The 21,399-nt window shown below is 38.0% G+C and overlaps 1 protein-coding gene across 1 annotated transcript; it reads left to right on the top strand.

The window, feature by feature from the left end:
- Positions 1-958: 958 nt before the first annotated feature.
- On the top strand, positions 959-2,281 carry OR2M4 (olfactory receptor family 2 subfamily M member 4). The gene has a single exon (XM_015451603.3). It carries the CDS (start codon positions 1,289-1,291, stop codon positions 2,222-2,224), a length of 936 nt encoding a protein of 311 aa, XP_015307089.3. The 5' UTR covers positions 959-1,288; the 3' UTR covers positions 2,225-2,281.
- Positions 2,282-21,399: the final 19,118 nt, after the last annotated feature.

Genomic DNA, 21,399 nt, shown 5'->3' on the forward strand with positions numbered 1-21,399 from the left:
CTGTCTCAAAAACAAACCAAACCAAAACAAAAAAACTCCCAATAAACTAGGTATTGATGGAACATATATCAAATTAATATAGGAACTATTTATGACAAACTCATAGCCAATATCATACTGAATGAGCAAAACCTGGAAGCATTTCCCCTGAAAACTGGCACAAAATGAGCCACATACTTCATACAGTTGAGCCTTTCCTTGCTGTGGTAGAACATGCCCTGTAAGTCGCCAAAGTAGCACATTGCAGTGAAGCTTTTAAAGACCATGGAAGGGTTTTCTTTTGTCGCTAAATGTTTATCTGATTTTATTTATAACACTTTATTGTAAAAAGAAAAAATCAATTTTTTCAAAAATACAAAGGTTTTTGAATGTCCTCACTACAAAAAATAAATGGTAAGTGCATGAGGTGATGGTCACACTAAATACCCTGATTTGATCATTATGTAAAATATATGTTTTGAAATGTCAAAATGTGCCCCCATAGATATGTAAAACTTTAATGTATCAACTTAATAAAATTAAAAATAGAAACAAAACAAGCAAATAAACAAACAAAAAATGCAGCTTCTTTTCCACACAGAATTGGACGAAAAAATTATTCTCAGAAGATAAGTGCACAATTTATTCTTCCTTAGAAAAATAATGGGTGTTTTGATTAAGACAAGACAAGACAAGACTTCAAGACTTGGTCTGAGATGGAAAAGTTAAAACACAGAGTACTATACCCTTCTCTGAATTAAAGTGTGCAGGTACCCCAAGGAGTAATGCCATTGATCTCATATCATCCTTCACTGGGCTGCAGATAGGATAGTAGGTAAAAAAAAAAAAATGAGAACGGGAATTCCATTGTTGATGAGACTACTAACCTGGAGAAATATTAGGACAGAAGGAGAAAAAAATTCTGTAAGGAATTTTCTTTTATGAGGTATGATCCTAAAATTTAGAAATAGGGGCATATAATGATTTTTCTCCTAGGTTTTCTATTGACTGTACTTGTGGGTAAATTGGGAAGCTCTTATACACTTCAGCATTCTTGTCTGTAAAGTAAATGTCCAAATGTACTCCATGTATACTCTGTGAAAGTTGGATGAGGAAATAATTGTAAAAGCAATGGACTAATTCACATGATTTACTATGACTAAAGCAAGGTAACTGAAGGTTGGTGAGAAGGCCTTATGCATACATATAAACTGACCAGTAGAGTATGTCATAGTATGTATTTGAAAACTGAATTGATAAATAAGCTTGTACCTTCTCTGGAATTCTCAGACAAGGCAAATTATCCAGAATGGTGTGGGAAAACCAGACCTTTAACTCCATCTTCATCCTGCTGGGAATCTTCAATCACAGCCCCACCCACACCTTCCTTTTTTCTCTGGTCCTGGGCATCTTCTCAGTGGCCTTCATGGAAAATATTGCCATGGTTCTCCTCATCTGCGTAGACAAACAGCTCCACACCCCCATGTACTTCCTCCTCAGTCAACTGTCCCTCATGGACCTCATGCTCATCTGCACCACTCTACCCAAGATGGCCTTCAGCTACTTGTCTGGGAAGAAATCTATCTCTCTGCCAGGTTGTGGAACTCAGATATTCTTTTATGTGTCCCTGCTTGGAGCTGAATGTTTCTTGTTGGCTGTCATGGCTTACGACCGCTATGTGGCTATATGTCATCCTCTTCGGTACACCATCCTCATGAATCCCAAACTCTGTGTCTTCATGACTGTTGCTTCCTGGACCTTGGGGTCTCTTGATGGGATTATAGTGCTTGCAGCTGTCCTGTCATTTTCTTACTGTGGCTCTCTGGAAATTCATCACTTTTTCTGTGATGTTGCTGCCCTTTTACCTCTATCCTGCACAGAAACATCTGCATTTGAAAGACTGCTTTTCATTTGTTGTGTGTTAATGCTAATCCTTCCAGTTTCAGTTATCATACTTTCCTATTCCCGTGTCCTTCGAACCGTCATCCACATGGGCTCTGGGGAAAGTCGCCGCAAGGCCTTCACTACCTGCTCCTCCCACCTGTCTGTGGTCGGACTCTACTACGGTGCTGCTATGTTCATGTACATGAGACCAACTTCTAAACATACACCAGACCAGGACAAGATGGTGTCGGCATTCTACACTATTCTCACCCCTATGCTGAACCCTCTCATTTACAGCCTCCGCAACAAAGAAGTGTTCAGGGCACTACAGAAGGTACTGAAGAAAAGGAAGTTAATATGACTTTATCAAAATCTTTTTGAATGCCTTCTGTGGTCAACACTCATTCAAAAAAAAAAAGGAATCTCTTACATTATTCTATTTCTGGTAATTTGTATTAATATTTTTCCACTTTTCAAAATTATTTAGTATATTATTACATATACATCATTTGTAAACTAAGCTAGATTTGGACGTTAGTATAAGTGGCTTAATCCCTGTGAATGATAATTATATTATTAGGTGTTATCCATAGGTGGTACTTGATTTTAGGATGCTTGCTTTTGAAGCCAGGTATTAGTCTGAAGTGTCTTACCTGTATCAAAAAGCAAAGGTTGGAGTTGATCCTCCTTTTTTGGAGAGATGCTTCTTTGTTCACACGTTACTTACCTATTAGTACTTGTTTTTAGTTTTACCAATCCTCAAACCCAAGAATGACTATTTTAATACTGTTTCTTCTCTACTTGATTCCCAAGTATTTAAAAGTGGGGAGTTAGTGTCAACACTTTCTTCAATCAAGTTTTATGTCCATTTAAAATATTTTCTAGAAACTCACATATACATACACACACTTAAATCACTTAAATATATATGTGTATGATCTTTATACTAATAAAATTAAATATTTTAATGAGCCCACATAACATATCTATTTGGTTGGGCTGCACAGTCAACATCTGTATCATGTCTGCTTTTATTCCTTATAATCCTTATATTAACATCAGAATCTGAAGGCAGAGCAAGGTAGTGGAATGGAAGGCTCCACTGATCGTTCACATACAACGACAGCAATTTAACAATAATCTACTCACAAACAACACATTCATGAGAACCAAAAATCACGTGAGCCCTTGTAGTCTCTGATTTTAACTTTATATCACTGATGAAGAGGCATTGAAGAGGTAGAAAAAAACAACTGTAACAGACAATGCCTCCCCTCCCTCACCACTGACAGCAGCAACAGGGTGCTAAGAGTGTCTCTGGGCTCTGGTGAGGAAGAACACAACAATTGTGAGGGCTTGAGCTCAGTGCTGTCCTGTAAGAGCAGAAAGGAAAACCAGGTAAAGTTCAGATGATGCCTGGCCACAGACAGAGCATTTAAACCAGCCCTTGTCAGAGGGGAATTACTGATCCCGGTGGTCAAAACCTGTGTTCCCACAGACCTTGACACTGAAGGCTAAAATGCGCTGAGGCTCTAAGTAAACTTAAAAGATAGTCTATGCTATAAGTACTACAACTCTTAGGTGAGTCCTAGTGCTGAACTGGTTCCACAGATAGTGGACTGTGCAGGGGGCACATGAACTACTGAGATACCAGCTGGGACAACTAAGGTTGTGCTGGCATCACCCTTGCCTAACCTCAGGCTGCACAGTTCATGGCTCCAAAAGAGTTCTTCCACTTGAGAAGAGAAGAGGAAAGAGTGGAGAGGACTTTGTCTTGCATTTCGGATACCAGTTTAGCCACAGCAAGATAATGCACTGGTCAAAGCTGTGAGGCCCTTATTCCAGGACCTCCCTCCCAGACAACATTTCTCTGTACACCCTGGGCAAGAAGGGAACCCATTTCCTTGGAGAAAAGGCACCAGTACTGCTAGCATGCATTGCCTAACTGAAGAGCCCTGGGCCCTAAATAACCAGCAGTGATATCCAGGTATTATAGCGAGGGCCGTGGGAAAGACTCTGCTGGCTTCAAGTGAGGCTCAGCTCATTTCCAGCTGTAGTGGCTACAGGGCAAAACTCTGTCTGCTTGAGAAAAATAAAGAAAAGGGGACTTTCTTTTGTACTGTAGGTACCAGCTCAGCCACAGGGGGCGGGGTGGGTGGTGGTGGGGAGAGGGGGGGTGCAGGTAGTTCACCAGGCAGGTCCTTCAGGTTTCTGATTGAGGGAATTACTCTTTCATGGCATTTCTGGACCCACCCTGGGCCAGAGGGGAGCCCACTGCCCTGAAGGATTAAACAGTGTTCACTGCAAGCTGACTGAAGAGCCCTTGGGTCCTAAGGGAATATCAGCAGTAACCTGGAAGTACCTCCCAAGGGCCTGTGGTGGTGGCCATGAGATGAGGTTCTTCTTCATGTGGAAAGGGAAGGAGAAAGTGGAAAAAACTGCTTCTTGTGGTTTGAATGCCAACTTAGCTGCAGTACAATGGAATACCAGGTAGACTTCTAAGGTTTCTGACTCTAGTCCCTGTCTCCAAGATGGCACTCTTGACACAACTTGGGGCCAGTGTGAACTTGTAACCTTGAAGGGAAGGACACAAGTCTGACAGGCATAGCCAGATATTGATGGTAGAGCTCCAGGGCTTGAGAAAACACAGGCAGTAGCCAGGTGGTTACACCAGGCCTTAGGTTAGACCCAGGGCTGTGTTCAATTCAGGGCTGACCCACAGTCTCAGTAGTGGTGGTCATCTGGGTGCTTATATCTCTCCACCCTCAGCTCCAGGTGGCTCAGGACAGACAGAGACTCCATTTTGGGAGGAGAAAGTAAGGGAAGAGAACAGAATCTCTGCCTGATAATTCAGAGAATTCTTCCAGATCTTCTCCAAAAGCATCAAGGCAGCACCTCTATAAGTCTACTAAAACCACAGCTTTACTGGGCTTGAGGTGCCCCCTAAAGCAGATACAACTTAGATCAAAACAACCAGGCGATTAGGAATGTCTGGAAAGCCTTCCCAACAAGTATAGGTACCAACAAGCCCTGACTGCAAAGATCACAATAAATACTTACTCTTAAATGCCCAGACACAGGTGAGTGTCTACAAGTATTGAGACCATCCAGGAAAACTTGACCTCACCAAATGAACTAAATATGGAACCAGTGATGAATCCTGCAGAAACAGATATGTGACCTTTCAGGTATATAATTCAAAATAGTTGTGTTGAGGAAAGTCAAATAAGTGCAAGATAAAACAGAGAAGGAATTAATAACTCTATCAGATAAATTTAACAAAGAGATTGAAATAATTACAAAGAATCAAGTAGAAATTCTGGAGCTGAAAAATGCAATTAGCATAGTGAAGAATGTATCCGAGTCTTTTAATAGCAGAATTAATCATGTAGAAGAAAGAATTAGTGAGCTTGAAGACAGACTATTTGAAAATACATAGCAAGCGGAGACAAAAGAAAAAAGAATGAAAAACAGTGGAGTATGCCTGCAGGATACTTAAAATAGCCTCAAAGGGCAAATCTAAGAATTATTGGCCTTAAAAAGGAGAGGTAGAGAAAGAGAGGTAGAAAGTTTAGTCAAACGAATAACAATAGGGAACTTCCCAAACCTGGAGAAAGATATCAATATCCAAGTACATAAAGTATAGTATACCAAGCAGATTTAACCTACAGAATACTACTTTAAGGCATTTAAAGGTTAAATTCCGAAAGGTCAGGGATCAACAAAGGATCCAAAATGCAGCAAGAGAAAAGAAACAAGTAACATAAAATCCACCTCCAACACACCTAGTAGCAGACATTTCAGTGGAAACCTTAGAGGCCAGGTGAGAGTGACATAACATATTTAAAATGCTGAAGGAAATGACTTTTGCCCTACAATAGTATACTGGCTAAAATATCCTTCAAACATGTAGGAGAAATAAAGACTTTCCCAGACAAACAAAAGTTGAGGAGTTTCATGAATACCAGATGTGTCCTACAAAAAATTGCTAAAGGGGGTACTTCAATCATTAAAAAAAAAAAAAAAAAAAAATTAATGAGCACTAAGAAATCATCTGAAGGTTTAACACTTACTGGTAATAATAAATACACAGAAAAACGTAGAATATTTTAATACTGTTAACTGTGGTGTAAAATCTACTCTTAAGTAGAAAACTAAATGATGAAACAATCACAACTAATAACTACAAAAACTTTTCAATACAGACTGCATAATAACATATAAATAGAAAAAACTGGAAGTTAAAAAGTAGGGGGAATGAAGTTAAGGCATAGAGTTTTTATTAGCTTTCTTTTTTTTTTTAATGCAAACAGTGTTAGGTTGTTATCAGCTTAAAGTAAAGGGTTATTAGATAGTATTTAGAAACCTCAGCAACCTCAAACCAAAAAACATACAATATATACACAAAAAAAAAGAAAATGAGAAATAAAATATCACAAGAGAAAATTATCTTTACTAATAGGAAACAGGAAAGAAAGAACGAAGGAAGAGAAGACCTCAAAACAACCCCCCAAAAATGGCAGGAGTAAGTCTTTACTTATCAATAATAGCATTGAATATAGATTAAACTCTCCAATCAAAAGACATAGACTGGCTGAATGTATGAATGAAAACAAGACCCACTGATCTGTTACCTACAAGAAACACACCTCACCTATAAAGATGCACATAGACTTCAAATAAATAAAGAGAGAAAAATATTCCATGCCAATGGAAACCAATAAAGTGTGCGGGAGATATCCTTATGTCAGACAAAATAGATTTCAAGATAAAACTATAAGAAAAGACAAAGAAGATCACCATATTAAAAAGAAGATCATTATATTATGACAAAGAGGTCAATTCAGCAAAAGGCTGTAACAATTTTAAATATATATGAACCCAACACTGGAGCATTAAGATAAATAAACTAAATATTATTAGAGCTAAAGAGACAAATAGATTCCAATGTAGTAACACCTGAAGACTTCAACAGCCTGCTTTCAACATTGAACAAATCTTCCAGGCAGAAAATCAACAAAGAAATATCGGACTTAGCCTGTGCTATAGAACAAATGGACCTAAGAGGTATTTATAGGGCATTTCCTCCAACAGCTGGTGAATACACATTCTTTTCCCTAGCACATGAATTACTGTCAAGGATAGACCATATGATAGGTCACAAAAAAACTCATAAAATATTCAAAAGATTGAAATAATATCAAGAATTTTTGACTACAATGAAATAAAACTAGAAATCAATAACGAGGAATTTTGGAAATGACAAATCCATAGAAATTAAACAATATGGTCCTGAGTGACAAGTGGTTCAATGAAGAAATTAAAAAGAAAATTGAACAATTTATTGAAACAAATGATAATGAGAATTTAACATATCACAACCTCTGGGATACAGTGAAAGCAGTCTATGAAATAAATTTATAGTTATAAGTGCCTACTTGAAACAAAGAAGAAAAACTTCAAGTAAACAATTTAATAATGAATCTTAAACTCACAAAGCAAGAGAAAACCAAACCTAAAATTAATAGAAGAAAATAAATCATAAAATCAGAGAAATAAATGCAATTGGAATAAATAAAACAATATAAAAGATCTGTGAGACCAAAAGTTGGTGTTTTGGAAAGTCAAAAAAAAAAAAAAAAAAAAAAGAAAGAAATGAAAAATGATTAGCCAGACTAAGAAGAAAAGAGAGAAGATTCAACTTAATAAGATTAGAGATGAAAAAGGATACATTACAACGGATAATGCAGAATTTAAAAGGATAATTACTGTCTACTATGAGCAACTATATGCCAATAAATTGGAAAATCTAGAAGAAATGAACAAATTCGTAGACACATACAATTTATGATGATTGAACCAGGAAGAAATCCAAAACCTGGATAGACTAATAACAAGTAAGAAAAACAAAGTTGTAGTAAAAAGTCTCCTAGTAAACAAAGGCCGGAGACCTTATGGCTTCACTGCTGAATTATACCAAACATTTAAAGAACAACTCATGCCAATTCTAATCATACTATTTCAAAAAATAGAGGAGGAAATACTTCAAAACTCATCCTACAAAGCCACTATTACCCTGATACCAAAACCAGACTAAGATACATGCACACACACACACACACACACATAAACACAGAGAAAAAGAAAATTACAGGCAAATACTCCCGATGAATATTGATGCAAAAATCCTTAACAAAATAGTAGCAAACCAAAATCACATGTAAAATAGTAGCAAACCAAAATCACACAAATGTGATTCATTTCTGGGATGCAAGGATGACAAATAGCAATTGATAAAATTTAACATTCCTTTATAATAAAAATCCTTAAAAACTGAGTATAGAATATAGAAGGAACAAACCTCAATATAATAAAAGCTATATATGACAGACTCACAGCTAGTATCATACAGAATGGGAGCGGGGGAACTAAAAGCCTTTCTTCTAAGTACTGGAACATGGACAAGGATGCCAACTTTGACCACTTTATTCAGCATAGTACTGGAAGTCCTACCTAGAGCAATCAGACAAGAGAAAGAAATAAAGGGCATCCAAAGTGGAAAGGAAGAAGTCAAATTATCTTTGTTTGCAGATGACATAATCTTTTACTTGGAAAAACCTAAAGACGCCACCAAAAATTATTAGAACTGTTAAAGAAATTTAGTAAAGCTTAAGGATACAAAATCAACACTCAAAAATCAATAGCATTTCTATACGCCAACAGTGAATAACCTGAAAAAGAAATTTAAAATGTAATCCTATTTATAATAGTCACAAAAGAAATTAAATGCCTAGAAATTAACTTAAGCAAAGAATTGAAAGGTTTCTATAATAACTATAAAACACACATGAAAGAAATTAAAGGGGACGCCAAATAGTGGAAAGATATTCCATGTTCATGAACTGGAAGAATCAATATTGTTGAAATGTCCATACTACTAAAAGCAATCTACACAACCAATGCAATCCCTACCAAAACCAATGACATTCTTTACAGAAATAGAAAAAAAGAATCCTAAAATGTATATGGAACCTCAAAAGACCCAGAATAGCCAAAGCTATTATAAACTAGAGGAATCACGTTACCTGACTTCAAATTACACTACAAAGCTATGGTAACCAAAACTCCATGATGCATTTAAAAAAGAACACATAGACCAATGGAATGGAATAGAGAATTCAGAAAGAAATCCACAAACCTAGAATAAATTCATTTTATCTTTCTTTCCCTCCCTCCCTCCCTTCCTCCCTCCTTCCCTCCCTCCCTCCTTCCCTCCCTTCCTTCCTTCCTCCCTCCCTTCCTTCCTTCTTTCCTTCCTTCCTTTCTCTCTCTCTCTTTTTCCCTTCCCTTCCCTTCCCTTCCCTCCCTTCCTTCCTTCCCTCCCTTCCTTCCTTCTTTTATTTCCTTCTTTCTTGAGACAGAGTTTTGCTCTGTTTGCCTAGGCTAGAGTGCAGTAGCACAATCAGAACTCACTGCAGCCTCAACATCCTGGGTTCAAGAGATCCTTCCAACTCAGCCTCCCAAATAGCTGTGATCAAAGGCATGCACCACCATGTCCAGCTAATTATTGTTGTTGCCAATCTGGGGTCTCTCTGTGTTGCCCTGACTGTTTTCAAACTCCAGGGTTCGAGTGGCCTCCCATCTTAACCTCCCAAAGGGCTGGGATTACAGGCGTGATCCACCATGCCCAGTGTGTGAACTTATTTTTTATAAAGGTGCCGAGAACATATACAGGGAAAAGACAATCTCTTCAATGAATGGTGCTGGGAAAACTGGAGATTCATATGCAGAAGAATGAAACTAGCACTCTATCTCATATCGTATACAAAAATCAGATGAAAACGGATTAAAGACCACAAACTATGAAATTACTGAAAGAAAACATTGAATTGGGGAAACTCTCCAGGACATTGGTCTGGGCAAAGGTTTCTTGAGTAATACCCCACAAGCACTGACAATCAAAGCAAAAATTGAGAAATAACGTTACATCAAGATAAAAAGCTTCTGCATAGCAAAAGAAACAATCAGAGAAGTGAAGGGACAACCCACAGAATAGAAAATATTTGCAAACTACTCATGTGACAAAGGATTAATAACAATAATATATAAGGACCTCAAACAACTCTACAGGAAAACAAGTAATAATCCAATTAAAAACGGGTAGAAGATTTGAATAGACATTTCTCAAAGAAGACACACAAATGACAAACAGGCATGTGAGAAAGTGCTCAACATCATTAATCATCAGAGAAATGAAAATCCAAGCTACAATGAGACGTCATCTGACTCCAGGTAAAATGGCTTATATTCAAAAAATAACAAATGTTGGCAAGGATGTGGAGAAACGGGAACTCTCATACACTGTTGGAGAGAATGTAAATTAGTACAACCACTATGAAGAACAGTTTGGAGGTCCCTCAAAAAACTACAAATAGCTCTCCCATGAAATCCAGCAGTCCCACTGCTGGATATATACTCAAAAGAAAGGAAATAAGTATATCAAAAATATATCTGCACTCCCACTCCTGGATACATACTCAAAAGAAAAGAAATAAGTATATCAAAAATATATCTGTTCTATTTTTGTTGCTGCAGTGTTCACAACAGCCAAGATTTTGAAGCAATCTAAGTATCCATCAGTAGTCATTGGATAAAGAAAATGTGGTGCTTATACACAATGGAGTACTATTCAGCTATAGAAAAGAATGAGGTCCTGTCATTGTCAACAACATGGATGGAATTGGAGGTCATCATCCTAGGTGAGATAATTCAGGCACAGAAAGACAAACATTGTATGTCTCATGTATTTGTGGGATCTAAAAATTAAAACAATTGAACTCTTGGACATAGAAAGTAGAATGATGGTTACCAGAGACTGAGAAGGTTAGTGGAGGGGTCCAGAGAGATGGAGATGGTGGATGGGTACAAAAAAAAAGTAGATAGAATGAAGAAGATCTAGGATTTTCTGGCGCAGTGGCTGGGCTGGGTGCAGTGGCTCACTTCTGTAATCCCAGCACTTTGGGAGGCCAAGGTGGGCGGATCAAGAGGTCAGGAGTTGGAGACCAGCCTGGCCAATGTGGTGAAACTCCATCTGTACTAAAAATACAAAAATTACCCAGGCATGGTGGCAGGCACCTGTAGTCCCAGCTACTCGGGAGGCTGAGACAGGAGAATCGCTTGAACCCAGGAGGCAGAGGTTGCAGTGAGCCGAGATCGCGCCACTGCACTCCAGCCTGGGTGACAGAGCAAGACACAAGACTCCATCTCAAAAAAAAAAAAAAAAAAAAAAAACAAAAGCTAGCATTTGATAGTACAATAGGGTGACTATAGTCAATAATAATTTTATTGTACATTTTTAAATAATGGAAAGAGTATAATTGAATTGTTTATAACACAAAAGATAAATGCTTGAGGGGCTGAATACCGCATTTTCCATGATGTGAGTGGTATGCACTACACGTCTTTATTAAAACATCTCATGTACCCCATGAATATATACACATACTATGTACCCACAAAATTTAAAAATAATTTTAAAAATTGTGGTCAGATGCGGTGGTTCACACCTGTAATCTCAGCACTTTGGGAGGCTGCAGCAGGCAGATTGCTTGAGCTCAAGAGTTTGAGACTAGCTTGGGCAACATGTCAAAACCCCGTTTCCTCCGATGATACAAAAATTAACTGAGTGTGGTGGGGTTCCTGTGGTTCCAGCTACTGAGCGGTTGAGGTGGGAGGATCCTCTGAGCAGTGGAAGTCAAGTGGGAGGATCCCCTGAACTCTGAAAGTGGAGTTTGTGGCAAGCTGTGATTGTGCTACTGCACTCCAGCCTGGTAACAGAGCAAGATCCTCTCTCTCAAATAATAATAATAATAAAATGAATTTTTAAAAAATGAGAAAATTGATTACTAGTATGGTTACTAGTATAATTGAGAACATTTGAAATTCTTGTGATGACCTCCTTGCAGAGTTGGCCATTGTGATATCATGTAGTTATCACATTTGGTCTTGGACTGTGAGGTGTGTTATCATAGTGGGAAAGTCAAGTGGAAATCTCCGAAGCTGCTCTCCCAAGCTCAGCTAAGACATTAAATCAAAAACAATACTACAACACAAGCAGGATGGTGGAAATCAGGGGAACTCTTAAAGGTCTAAAAGTGTATTGTTCAGTATGGTAGCCAGTAGCTAGGTATGATTACTGAGAACTTGAAATGTTGCAAGCATAGCTGATGACCTAATTTTTAAAGTTTATTTTATTGTAATTAATTGAAAATTAAAACGGAAGTACCACAAGCTATTTTTGCATTAAGAACAACTTTATTGTTTTAGTAAGGATGCATTTTACTTTAACAGTTACATCAATAAGTATTTGTATTGGTCAGCGTTCTCCAGAGGGATAAAACTAATCGATACATGTATATATGACAGGGAATCTATTAGGGAGAATTGTCTCCCCCAATCACAAGGCGAAGTCTCATGATAGGTCATCTGCAAGCTGGGGAAGACAGAAGCCGGTAGTGGCTCAATCTGAGTCCAAAAGTGTCAAAACCAGGGAAGACCACAGTGCAGCCTCCAGTGTGTGGCCGAAGACCCCACAGTCTCTGGCAAGCCACTGGTGCAAGTCCCAGAGTCCAAAGGCCAAAGAACCTGCAGTCTGATGTCCAAGGGCGGGAGGAATAGAAGGAAGCATCCACCATGGATAAAGAAAGAAGCCAGAAGGCAACACCCTCACAGATCCATCCAGAAACAGCCACCTAGGCATCCTTCATCCAATCAAGTTGACACCCAACATTAACCATCACAGTGTTATTGCTGTACTTAGTCGGTATGGAAGCAAGGTTGTTTCTAGCATTACATTTAAGCACATTATTAATCTAGTCAGCACAGCAGGGGGACAGGTCTCTGAATGACCTTGGCTGACCAAGGTCTTCCCCCTCTTGCATGCAGTTCTCGGACAATGCACCAAGAATGCAACATTCTCAGACAAAGCAGAACTGCCTGGAACAGTCTGGGCCTTGTCGTCATCCCTCCTAGAACTGGATATCCTGCAACGTTTCAGCCTGGTGGGTCAAGAGGCACCAGGCATATGAAAACCAGAGTAGAGGACTTTTAGGGTCCTTTAGCTGAGAAGTGGGGCATGCAGAGACAAGACCACATTTGCCTTGGGAAGCTATACTGAGCCTTAGGGGACCACTGAGCCACGGATCCTAGGCTTCTCTTGATTCTTGCTGCCTATCTGTCAGTAATCAAGTTCCTTTGCCTGACTTGTGTGAATGTTCTATCTCAGCACACTCAAATGCTAGCAGCTAGGTTTGTGCAGAGCCTCTAGAAGCTGGGTCTGTGCAAGACCTCTTGTCAGATCTATGAGCCTTTTGGTGTTTAGAGCCCTCATTGTGATAGCTCACTAGTGTACAGTGTTTTTTTCCCAGGGAATAATGCTGCTGCTCAATATTTTGCTTCATAAGCACCAATGGATTGATTCAACTGAAATTTTTATACTCACCACTGTAATATTCATCATAATTATTATTTAGATCAACATACTTAATTTTTAAGTATAGCATAATCAAATGTTTTCTAATTTAAAAATGTGCTGGAAAATATTAAAACAAAGGCTAATTTTATCCTTCAAAAAATAATTTTTGGGCTGGGTGCGTTGGCTCATGCCTGTAATCCCAGCACTTTGGGAGGCCGAGGCAGGCTGATTATCTGAGGTTGGGAGTTCAAGACCAGCCTGACCAACATGCAGAAATTCCGTCTCTACTAAAAAAATACAAAATTAGCCAGGCATGGTGGCACATGCCTGTAATCCCAGTACTCGCAAGGCCGAGGCAGGAGAATCGCTTGAACTTGGGAGTTCGAAGTTGCCGTGAGCCGAGATCGTGCCATTGCACTCCAGCCTGTGCAACAAGAGCAAAACTCCGTCTTATAAATAAATAAATAAATAAATAAATAAATAATTTCTGTTAAATATAAAAAGTGTTTTTTATCATAGCAAATGTTGCCCTAGCTATGTCAAGTCAAAAATTTAGATTTATTGGGATTTTAAAACAAGATAATAATATGTCCCTATGTGTTTCATTCCACTTTGTGATACACACTGGAAATGTTTATGCTCAGTTTTTGGAAGCAGAATATATGTGTCGTGGGTGCAGTTGTTAAATTTATTCAATTTATACTTGTAAATGCTGATTCTTCAATGAATTCAATTTTATTAATTCAATTAATTAAATTTTGTAATACAAAACAGTGAATTTAATGACATATCCTTTCCAGTCAGTGTTCACTGGTTGAGCCAGAAAGAGTTTTATAAAGATTAGTTTATTTTTTTATTTTTTTATTTTTTTCAAGATGGATTAGAGACTTAAATGTTAGACCTAATACCATAAAAATCCTAGAGGAAAACCTAGGTAGTACCATTCAGGACATAGGCATGGGCAAAGACTTCATGTCTAAAACACCAAAAGCAACGGCAGCAAAAGCCAAAATTGACAAATGGGATCTCATTAAACTAAAGAGCTTCTGCACAGCAAAAGAAACTACCATCAGAGTGAACAGGCAACCTACAGAATGGGAGAAAATTTTTGCAATCTACTCATCTGACAAAGGGCTAATATCCAGAACCTACAAAGAACTCAAACAAATTTACAAGAAAAAAACAAACAACCCCATCAAAAAGTGGGCAAAGGATATGAACAGACATTTCTCAAAAGAAGACATTCATACAGCCAACAGACACATGAAAAAATGCTCATCATCACTGGCCATGAGAGAAATGCAAATCAAAACCACAATGAGCTACCATCTCACACCAGTTAGAATGGCGATCATTCAAAAGTCAGGAAACAACAGGTGCTGGAGAGGATGTGGAGAAATAGGAACACTTTTACACTGTTGGTGGGATTGTAAACTAGTTCAACCATTATGGAAAACAGTATGGCGATTCCTCAAGGATCTAGAACTAGATGTACCATATGACCCAGCCATCCCATTACTGGGTATATACCCAAAGGATTATAAATTATGCTGCTATAAAGACACATGCACACGTATGTTTATTGCGGCACTATTCACAATAGCAAAGACTTGGAATCAACCCAAATGTCCATCAGTGACAGATTGGATTAAGCAAATGTGGCACATATACACCATGGAATGCTATGCAGCCATCAAAAAGGATGAGTTTGTGTCCTTTGTAGGGACATGGGTGCAGCTGGAAACCATCATTCTTAGCAAACTATCACAAGAACAGAAAACCAAACACCGCATGTTCTCACTCATAGGTGGGAACTGAACAATGAGATCACTTGGACTCAGGAAGGGGAACATCACACACCGGGGCCTATCATGGGGAGGGGGTAGGGGGGAGGGATTGCATTGGGAGTTATACCTGATGTAAATGATGAGTTGATGGGTGTAGCACACCAACATGGCACAAGTATGCATATGTAACAAACCTGCACGTTATGCACATGTACCCTACAACTTAAAGTATAATAATAATAAATAAATTAAAAATATATATATTTTTTATTTTTATTTTTTGAAATGGAGTCTTGCTCTGTCACCAGGCTGGCGTGCAGTGGTGGGATCTCGGTTCATTGCAAACTCCGCCTCCCGGGTTCAAGCCATTCTCCTGCCTCAGCCTCCCGAGTAGCCAGGACTACAGGCATGTGCTATCACGCCCAGCTAATTTTTGTATTTTTAGTAGAGAGGGGGTTTCTATGTTGGCCAGGATGGTCTCGATCCCTTAACCTAGTGATCTGCCTGCCTCAGCCTCCCAAAGTGCCTGGATTACAGGCGTCAGCCTCCACGTCCGGCCCCAAGTTTTACAAAGATTTACTGTACTTTCACTCCCACTCCAGATCTTCTTTAATCAAAATATATAGCAAGCATTTCAATAATCATGATAACAAATAGAAGTGTGATTTATATGTTGTCAGCAACATCACACCTTGTGTGAAACAGGTGCACTTAAAACAACCAGAAAAGAAAGACTTATCTGTGATCTACTTGGAGAGGTATGAGAGTTGAGCTTGAAGTGGAAACATTTTATGATATGAATCAATAATGATTTTGTACATTTTATGATTTCACACATAATATGCAGAAAAAATTAATTTTAATATGCAATTATGTAAATTGGAAAATCTACAAGAAACATTTGAAAACAATTTTGATATTGAATTTAAAGTTACTTTTTAATTTATATGTTGTTTTTGAATTTGATGTTCGTAATACCGAGTTGAAAGAAGTTATATTGTTTACTCAGTTCAGTGATGAAAAATATTTTGAGTATGTTTGGGACATTGAGTATATGTGAATCTAATTTTTCAACTGTAAATTTTATTAAATTTAAATGCAGACTAAGTATTTTTGAAAAAAATTAGTGTCTGAATTAGTAGCTGAAAATGTAAAATAAACGCTTGATTTTAAAAACTTTATACATAAAATGTAACATATATCATTATTAATTGTTAGGTTGCTTGCCTGTTGAAACAATGTTTTGGATATATTAGTTTTAATTTAATGTTTGGTGTTGAAGTTTGGGCTGTAATCCAGTAGATGGCGCCTAAGAGTAACGCCCGTAGAGAGGCTCTTCGTAGGCCGCTTGGCTCTTTCCTGCTTCCCGGCGTTCTCAGGCACGCTGTCTGGTGGGGGTTGAGAGACGCGACTCCTTACCGGGTTCCTAGCCTTGGAGGAGGCCCCTCCAATTACTGTCACCTCGCCTGCATTTCTTCTGTTAGACGTTCCAGGCTACAGCGCTCCCTCAGGCAGAGGCCACAGCAGAGCGAGCTACCTTTCAGCATATACAAAAATTAACCAGAGATGGGTTAAAGACTTAAATGCAAGAAAATTCTAGAAGAAAACTTAGGAAATGCCGTTCTTGATACCAGCCTTGGCAAATAATTTTTGGCTGATTTCCCAAAAACATTTGTAACAAAAATTGACAAGCTAGACCGAATTAAACTAAAGAGCTTCTTCACAGCAACAGAAATTATCAGCAGAGTAAACAGTCTACAGATTGGGAGAAGATATTAGCAAATCATGCATCCAACAGAGGTCTAACATCCAGATTCTATAGGGAACCTAAGTCAACAAGCAAAACGCAAATAACTCCATTAAAAAGTGGGCAAAGCACATGACGATAATTTCTCAAAAGAAGGCAAACGAGCAGCCAACACACATATGAAAAAATGGTCATCATCATTAATTGTCGGAGAAATGCAAATCAAAGCCTCAGTGAGAGACCATCCCACACTAGTCCAGTCAAAATGACCTTTAATAAAGTCAAATAATAACAAATACTGCTAAAGCTGTGGCTAAAAGGAATATGTATACACTGTTGGTGAAAATGTAAATTATAGTCGAGCCACTGTGGAAAGCAGTTTGGAGATGTCTCAAAGAACTTAAACCAGGGCTACTCTATGACCCAAGAATGCTATTATTGGGGATACATCCGAAAGAAAATAGTTCTACCCCAAAGACAAATTACTCATATGTTCTTGCAGTGCTATTCACAATAGCAAGGAATCAACCTACCTGCCCATCAATGGTGGATTGGATAAAGAAAATGTAACACATAAACACCACAGAGTACTACATGGCCATAAAAAAGAACAAAATCATGTCCTTTGCAGCAACATGGATGCAACTGGAGGCCATCATCCTAAGTGAATTAATTCAGTAACAAAAAAACAAATACTGCATGTTTAGCCCGCATAAGTCGGAGCTAAACTTTGGGTACTCAGGGATGTAAAGATGGAGACAATAGATACTGTGGACTACCACATGGGGAAGGAAGAGAGGGGAGTGTGAGTTGCAAAACTACCTATGGGATGCTATGCTCACCACTTGGGAGATGGGATCTATACCCCAAACCTCAGCATGATGCAATATACCCATGTAGCAAGCACACATGCACCCACTGTGTCTAAAGTAAAAGATGAAATCATTTAAAAAATAATTTAACATTTCATCTTAACGTTTAAAATTGTGGTCACTAGCATATTTTTAAATTACCTAGGTGGCATATTATATTTCTTTTGAAGTATGTTTATCTAGATGACTAAGATATGGTGATTTCCATTGTACTTCTGTTAATTTACTACTTTAACCTCTTCAAAACCCACACAATTCCTGAAACTCTAGTACATAGAAGTTCCTATGTTAGACTCAGTATCTTTTCTAGAGCAAATGAAGATACTCTTATGCACCTACTATTGATTTGGTAAATGAACTCTTTTCTATCACCCTCAGGAAAGAATATCAAGAACAACTCACATTCATAAGGATCAAACATCTTCTATTTATAATACCTTGGTCTATGCTTATCTTCCTGTCCTCTGTCATGATGTAAGTGAAAGAAATACAAGCTACCCGGACATGCCGCAGAAAAAATATATATGTACTAAATTTAGATGACAATATGCTACTTGGACTGAGCTGTAGGAAGTAGCTAGCACATTGGAGACATTGTAATACATTTGTTATCCAAGGTGCAAGATATGTCTTACCAACATCAGCGGTCTTCCACAAAAATAAAGGTTGTAGGAAACTGCATGCCACTTAAGGTCTCATGGGATATCCAAAGCAAGGGAAAAATTACTGCCTCTTGCCCTCTCATCAAAAGATAGATACATGATTGATTGATTTATTGATAGATAGATAGATAGATAGATAGATAGATAGATAGATAGATAGAGACAGACAGACAGACAGACAGACAATAATTGGTTCCTTTTTGGGTTTTGAAGGCAGCATATACCACAGCATATACCATATTATGGATTACTATTTTGATCTGTATAGTGGGTTACACAAAAAGATACTGACTTTGAGTAACATCAATAACAGAAGGAGGATTCACTGCAATCCAGGATGCAGTGCAAGCAACTCTGTAACTTGGACCATACAAGTGTTAGAATCTATAGTATTAAAGATATTAATATTGGGATATTACATTGTGTGGCATTTATTGTATGTTCCCATGGGATAATTTCAAATGAAATCAGTAAAATTCTGGAGTAAAATTGTGCTATCCACATTAAAAATTTTAAACCTTTTTATTTTTAATTTTTACTTTTTGTGAGTACATAGTAGGTGTATATATTTATGGGGTTTGTGAGATATTTTGATACGTGCATGCAATGCGTAATAATCATATCAGATAATTGGGGAATCCATCATCTCAAGCATTTGTCCTTTATGTTACAAACAATCCAATTATACTTATTTTTAAATGCACAATTATCATTGGCTATAGTCACCCCGTTGTTCTATCAAATACTAAGGCATTTATGCTCTCTAATTATGTTTTGTACCCATTAAACATCCCACTTATTCTCCCTAATCCTCACCCTCACTACCCTTCTTAGCCTGTGATAACCATCCTTCTACTCTCTATCTCCATGAGCCCAATTGTTTTCATTTTTAACTCCCACCAATAAGGGAGAACATTTGAAGTCTGTCTCTCTGTGTCTGGCTTATTTCATTGAATATAATAACCTCCAGTTCCATCCATGTTGTTGCAAATGATATGATCTCATTATTTTATTTTTATTTTTTTTATTTTATTTTTTCTTTTTTCTTTTTTTTTTAAATTTATTTATTATTATTATACTTTAAGTTGTAGGGTACATGTGCATAACGTGCAGGTTTGTTACATATGTATACTTGTGCCATGTTGGTGTGCTGCACCCATCACCTCATCATTTACATCAGGTATAAATCCCAAAGCAATCCCTCCCCCCTACCCCCTCCCCATGATAGGCCCCTGTGTGTGATGTTCCCCTTCCTGAGTCCAGGTGATCTCATTGTTCAGTTCCCACCTATGAGTGAGAACATGCAGTGTTTGGTTTTCTGTTCTTGTGATAGTTTGCTAAGAATGATGGTTTCCACCTGCATCCATGTCCCTACAAAGGACACAAACTCATCCTTTTTGATGGCTGCATAGTATTCCATGGTGTATATGTGCCACATTTTCTTAATCCAATCTGTCACTGATGGACATTTGGGTTGATTCCAAGTCTTTGCTATTGTGAATAGTGCCGCAATAAACATACGTGTGCATGTGTCTTTATAGCAGCATAATTTATAATCCTTTGGGTATATACCCAGTAATGAGATGGCTGGGTCATATGGTACATCTAGTTCTAGATCCTTGAGGAATCGCCATACTGTTTTCCATAATGGTTGAACTAGTTTACAATCCCACCAACAGTGTAAAAGTGTTCCTATTTCTCCACATCCTCTCCAGCACCTGTTGTTTCCTGACTTTTGAATGATCGCCATTCTAACTGGTGTGAGATGGTATCTCATTGTGGTTTTGATTTGCATTTCTCTGATGGCCAGTGATGATGAGCATTTTTTCATGTGTCTGTTGGCTGTATGAATGTCTTCTTTTGAGAAATGTCTGTTCATATCCTTTGCCCACTTTTTGATGGGGTTGTTTGTTTTTTTCTTGTAAATTTGTTTGAGTTCTTTGTAGGTTCTGGATATTAGCCCTTTGTCAGATGAGTAGATTGCAAAAATTTTCTCCCATTCTGTACGTTGCCTGTTCACTCTGATGGTAGTTTCTTTTGCTGTGCAGAAGCTCTTTAGTTTAATGAGATCCCATTTGTCAATTTTGGCTTTTGCTGCTGTTGCTTTTGGTGTTTTAGACATGAAGTCTTTGCCCATGCCTATGTCCTGAATGGTACTACCTAGGTTTTCTTCTAGGATTTTTATGGTATTAGGTCTAACATCTAAGTCTCTAATCCATCTTGAATTAATTTTCGTATAAGGAGTAAGGAAAGGATCCAGTTTCAGCTTTCTACTTATGGCTAGCCAATTTTCCCAGCACCATTTATTAAATAGGGAATCCTTTCCCCATTTCTTGTTTCTCTCAGGTTTGTCAAAGATCAGATGGCTGTAGATGTGTGGTATTATTTCTGAGGACTCTGTTCTGTTCCATTGGTCTATATCTCTGTTTTGGTACCAGTACCATGCTGTTTTGGTTACTGTAGCCTTGTAGTATAGTTTGAAGTCAGGTAGCGTGATGCCTCCAGCTTTGTTCTTTTGACTTAGGATTGTCTTGGAGATGCGGGCTCTTTTTTGGTTCCATTTGAACTTTAAAGCAGTTTTTTCCAATTCTGTGAAGAAACTCATTGGTAGCTTGATGGGGATGGCATTGAATCTATAAATTACCTTGGGCAGTATGGCCATTTTCACGATATTGATTCTTCCTATCCATGAGCATGGTATGTTCTTCCATTTGTTTGTGTCCTCTTTGATTTCACTGAGCAGTGGTTTGTAGTTCTCCTTGAAGAGGTCCTTTACATCCCTTGTAAGTTGGATTCCTAGGTATTTTATTCTCTTTGAAGCAATTGTGAATGGAAGTTCATTCCTGATTTGGCTCTCTGTTTGTCTGTTACTGGTGTATAAGAATGCTTGTGATTTTTGCACATTAATTTTGTATCCTGAGACTTTGCTGAAGTTGCTTATCAGCTTAAGGAGATTTTGAGCTGAGACAATGGGGATTTATAAATATACAATCAT

This window comes from Macaca fascicularis, chromosome 1, assembly GCF_037993035.2.
Source record: "Macaca fascicularis isolate 582-1 chromosome 1, T2T-MFA8v1.1".
In the NCBI taxonomy this organism is placed as follows: Eukaryota; Metazoa; Chordata; class Mammalia; order Primates; family Cercopithecidae; genus Macaca; species Macaca fascicularis.

Coding starts and splice junctions, on each gene's coding strand:
- OR2M4 (XM_015451603.3), top strand. CDS start 1,289: ATGGTGTGGGAAAACCAGACCTTTAACTCCATCTTCATCCTGCTGGGA.